At 50.5% G+C, this 5,435-nt stretch overlaps 1 protein-coding gene across 1 annotated transcript; it reads left to right on the top strand.

The window, feature by feature from the left end:
- Positions 1-795: 795 nt before the first annotated feature.
- NCLIV_000590 (putative transcription elongation factor TFIIS) lies at positions 796-2,052 on the top strand (the record flags this gene model as incomplete). Its single annotated transcript, XM_003879547.1, has 1 exon — positions 796-2,052. The coding sequence occupies one exon, from the start codon at positions 796-798 to the stop codon at positions 2,050-2,052; it is 1,257 nt and encodes a 418-aa protein (XP_003879596.1).
- Between the last annotated feature and the right edge of the window lie 3,383 nt (positions 2,053-5,435).

Raw genomic sequence — 5,435 nt, forward strand, 5'->3', positions numbered from 1 at the left:
ACCAGAAATTTTCCGTGTGTGCCGAAGCCGGTGATTGCTGTTTGACAAAATTCTTATTATTGTGAAATGGCTTCCCTGTGACCTGGCTTCTGATCGTCATCTCATATACCGTGTGTTTACTGCTTTGTTCTTGTAGTGTCGTGGCAGGAGCCACACCGATGCAACTGTCTCTAGGGCCGATGCTTTTGTGCCCCTTCGAGGGACGCCGCACTCGTGTCGGTCCTACCGGGGCTCGATTCATTTCCGGGTTAAGATACAAAAGGAAATAGCCCCGTTCTTGTCCGGCTGCAGCCGCACTGGGGGCGTAGGTACTCGTCAGCAAGCGAATGCCTACCAGAGTGTTGCAGTGATGACATCAGATTCCGACACCGATTGGCACAACGTTTGTGGATGAAAGACTGTTGACATCACTCTGGGTCTCTTGTGGAAGACGAAGATGCACATTCCCTACTATAGACTTTACACAGGTCTTGAAGTTGCGATCCGGTGTGTCGGTCTAATGCTAGATGGTGGCTGTCGGTGTCTCGTGTGTGAAACCAAGCCTATGTGGATGGGTGGCCTTGTCCTTTGAGCCTGTCGTAAAGACTATCCAATAGGAAGAGCTTTTCTTTGGAATCTTTATGTTGACAAAGAAGATTCTGAAGAACTTTTGGATGCAGTTTGGAACTGCGGTGTTTCTTGTGGGGTACAGCGGGTGACCACTCTCCCTGTAATTGGTGGTAGGCAATTTCCGTGCCTTTCCAACGGCTTGGGTGTCAGTTTCCTGCATACGAGTGCCACATCACTTTTCAAATAATGACCATGGGAGGAGGTGGAGTTTCAGCTGAAGGAGCCGACGTGCATTCTGAGTCAATGGAAAATGATCAGACATGTGGGCCTGCTGGCATGCACACCGGCGGCAGTGCTTCATTACACGGGAACGCAGACATAAACGAGAAGCCCAAGGTGATCGATTCTAGCGCACAGAGTGCCGCCACATTGGCAATGTGTTCTCCGTTGGAACGGATAGAACGGATTCTTGAGCTGAAGAAAATCATTGATCGTGCGAAACCCACTCAGGACGACGGCCAACAGGCTGGTGACTCGGGAGCGGCAGTGACGCCGCTGTCAGGTGTGCGAGAGGATGTGGTTGAAGCGCTTACTATTCTTGATCGAGTCGATATGACTCGAGAGCTTCTTGCAAAGACACGAATCGGTGTTTCAGTGGGGAAGTTGCGAACTCATCCTGATGTGCAGATTCGATCCAGGTGCACGCAGCTGGTTCATAAGTGGAAGGCAGGTATAAGCGGGAGCTGTTCCACCAAGGACAGTGGGACACTATCCCGACCGGGACAAAATGGCAGCGGCCAAGGAAAGTCCCATACAGGAACATCGGCGAACGACAAGGCCACTGACAAGAAACATGGGTTATCATCACAGCCATCAGTACAGGGGAATGGAGTGCAAGGAGTACCAGGTGACAAAGCGCCAGAAAAAATCTCTACCTCAGCGGAGGATTATCCTGGGCCGGCGTCAGGTGATGCTGTGCGGGATCGAGCCCGAGGCTTCTTATGGCGTGCACTTGTCGACGGCATGCAGTCAGGAAGAGACCTTGGAGCTGATCGATCTGGCGAAACAGCGCGTGTAGCAGCAGAGATAGAGAAGGCGTTGTGGCAGGAATACTGTGTCAAGAGAAAGAGTACAAAGGAATACAACATGCAACTGAAGACACTGAAGTGGAACTTTGCAGATCAAAAGAACCCTGACTTGAATCTCAAAGTCCTCTGTGGTGTATATACACCAGAACAGCTAGCGACTATGAACTCCGCGGACCTGGCCTCTGACGAGAAGAAGCGTATGCGTGAGCTGCAGAAGAAAGAAAGCATGGAAGCATGCCAGTCAGACTGGGAAATGAAAAAACTAATGGAAGGCGGTACGGATGGTGGTCAGTTCCCGTGCTTTAAATGTAGGACAACAAAAACCGTGTATTTTCAGATGCAGACACGGTCATCAGATGAGCCGATGACAACATTTGTCACGTGCTTGGAGTGTGGAAACCGCTGGAAGTTCTGAGATGTTCGTCAGGCGTGTTGAGTTCGGACAGCCGTCGAATGCCTGACCGATGGTTACACTTTTGGAAACCCAATGGTGTGATGGGGCCCATGCGCGGACAGCAACACCGTCGACTGTCCTCGGCTGTCGTGCAAAAAGAGGGGGCATCTCATTGAGGAAAATTAGAGTTATCTGGGAAATGGCGCCTGGGGGCAAACCGGTGACTGGTGCCAGTCATACCAAATTTGGATAACTGGAATATTTGGTTACGTGGTTTTAGTTTGCCTCCCATTCAATCGTCGTTGTAGTGTCCCTACTGCTGTGTAGGCATAACCTGTCACGTGGTTTGCGCGTGGGGCGGTCGAAAAAAAGGGATGAGAATGACGGCTCAGATGGTTTTCCAGAGTCGATGAGCTGTGTGTTTTGGATTGTAATTCCTTTTTCTCAGCATTAAGAGCTAAAAGTAGTCCTTACTTTGGGAAGGCTCTTAGCGTGTGACTGCTTCCATCTACCTAAGTGTGCTTTTGATTCGGAGCTCGGAACAGCTGATACGTTTCTGCGTTGTTCGGCCAGTCGAGGTGGTCAATGTTTCTGCTCCAGCTCCTCAACGATTTTTTTTTACTTATGACGTCGGCTTCCGGAAGTGGCCAGTTAGGACCGCTGAGTTCCAGCTGAACGTAGCTGCCGTGTAGTGCTCTCAGCTACTGGGCAGCAGCTAGTGCTGTTTCCTGTATGAATGGTGAATTTACTATCCGTAGACTGTACACTTTAGACTGGAAACGCGTCCCGAAGCCGTCATTATTTCGCGTATCGATCTCCGGTGTTTATATGCCGTTGGGCATCCCCATGTGTAACGGTGCCACCGGGTAATGCTAGAGCGGCGTACGATCAACGAAAGCCCTTGCTGTTTGCAGCTGACTAGAATGGAGCGCTTTCTTTCGATAAGAAGGAAGGCCGAAAGAAAGAACTTGCTATTCAGGTCTTCTCGACAGGACTGGCGGCGTAGACCGATAACGTCTGAAAGAAGGCGTACGAGTAGTAACAGGGTCGCGAGTTGACAGAGGTCCGAAAGCAAACGAGCATGGCAGCGAGCCAGTAAGCGTATTTGTTTTGCACGAGACTGGTCGTGTATTGATTAACCACCGGAAGGATGGAAATGCAGCGGGAGACATGACACAGCGTTAAGCTCGGCGCTCTAAACATAACTTCCAATTTTACAAGATAACTGCCGGACCAGCCAATTTCCAGCGAGGGCCACAATGATGTACGACTGTATATCAACTTTGTTGTGCCGTCTTATTCACGGATATCACTCGAGCTGATTGTTATTCTGTAAGAAAGAGGTGGGACTTGACACTTCTGAACAAAGAAAGCTGACGGCCATTTGACATAAACTCACTTTTACTTTAGCATGCGGCGCTCATGCAATTAATGACTGTACCCCTACCTGTTCCGCCCATGCTGTTGAGCAACATCTGTTGATGGTGTGTTGTAGGTGCATGCATGGCCCCCCGGACACGCTTGTTAGCGGTAGAGTTGTCCACATAGCAGACAGATCGAGCGAGAACCTCGGTCCTATCATCCTATCGAGATGCCAATCTTAAGTGTCTTCGATATTTATTGTATGCGCCAACAACTGTAGCTTTGGTGAAAAGGTCCTACGAGTGGAGGGATACACGATCCACGGGGCTGTCTTGTGTAGAACGAGCCCAAGCGCTGGGATTACGATGCTGCAGTGTATCCAGCAAAGGGAGCGGCAGGCAGAGCAGCGACGATCGTACGGCGACTCATTATTTGCGCTGTGGTTAATGGCAAACGTAAGATGATAGTACTATAGGACGTATGCCAAGATCCTCACAATAGCTCGTTTTTTACGGAAGCGGATGATACCAATCCAACCCCGCCCCCTCCACACACTGAGCATATTTGTATTCGACTCTTATCAGATGCTTTAGTCGATGAAGTAGCCCAGATAGTGACTCCTGACAGTTGGCGTTATGACTATCTACTATGATATTTCTGCAGCGATTTCACCTTGGATTTTCCTTCTCGTTGGTCGCGAAATCTCGCTAGAGTCTGCGCTGCTGGCTGAGGCATGCCACTGCACGCTGCGAAACATTCCTTCCAGCGTGTCGCGTGCCCATCTTCCACGCCAAAAGCCGCGACCGATTGCCAGGAGCTCTCGTCCAGCACACTGATGTTTCACTGCTGCCGCGGTACTCCCTCCACTGTCGCATCGATGCGCCAAGGCCTGGAAACCTAAGACAAATGGTGCGTCTTCCTGCCCTGTTCTTCCGAAGACGCTACCCAAACACCCCTTGCATGAGACATCGTCCGCAAGTGTTATACGTGATCAACGGTGTTTCCGACAATACATGGTCACCTCGATGAAGAACACCACAGAATATAAAGGAACATTACATTCGATTCCCCCAAACATATAGTTTAGGGCATCGATACACGCTCCCAGAATATTCTGGCACGGCAACTTACACGTACCTCCTGCAGGACAGTGCCTGCCACATCGAAGAGCACAGGGAAAGTGACAGCGACAATCGAGCTTGCTATGGTGGTTGTACGAACTTTCAACCAAAAGGAGATCTGCTTCATGACGGCCCCAAAAAAACCCTGTTTCTTACTAGCGTAACTCCTTTCTACTGTTCCACAGCCATACGTATGAGGTGGTACTATTCCAGAATCGAATTTCCGTATTCAATGGTTACCCTGGTAGCCTCCGGGTCAGCCCAGAGCAGCCCTCGTCGTGCAATGCCCTCTACAGGCCATTTGGGCCCCACCACGTTCTGTTGTTTTTTACACATGTGACAGTCACCTCAGGCAAGTGGGAAGCCCCACCACATTAAGCTGCCACCGTACCCCAGGACTTAGCTAGTTTCCGCACAAATTAGAAGCGCAGTTGTCGTTGGATGGGGCCTTTGTGTCGTGCTCTGATTTGCTTACCACTTTTTCAGAGGAACAGCGAAGACCGTCGGTTTACGTAGTCGAGTGATATGGGCCTGCCCGACGGCACCTACAAGCTGCTGTATCCGAGGCAATCCACGGTATATGCACGCTGTGGGGTGGCGACCACGCTGCATAACCGTTGGCGATGTCGATTGTGCTCAGCGAATGATGTAGCCCAGCTGCCTCATAACCGACTAGGAAGGCCCGAACGACCTGTTGCTCGTTCTGAAAGTCATTGCTGCTGAACCAGCACCAGATCAATGATAGGACCCGTCACGATTTGAGCATCATGTGCAGCAAGAAAAGTACATCCGTCCAATACCTTGCCTTCCTTCTTGGCAGATGGTGCTCAACGCTGGCCCTTCAGTGTCGGTACTACTGCTTCAGTGCCGGACCGTTGCGGACGATCACCGCATCATAAGCGACCGTTATTTACAATAAAC

This window comes from Neospora caninum, chromosome Ia (assembly GCF_000208865.1).
Source record: "Neospora caninum Liverpool complete genome, chromosome Ia".
Lineage (NCBI taxonomy): Eukaryota > Apicomplexa > Conoidasida > Eucoccidiorida > Sarcocystidae > Neospora > Neospora caninum.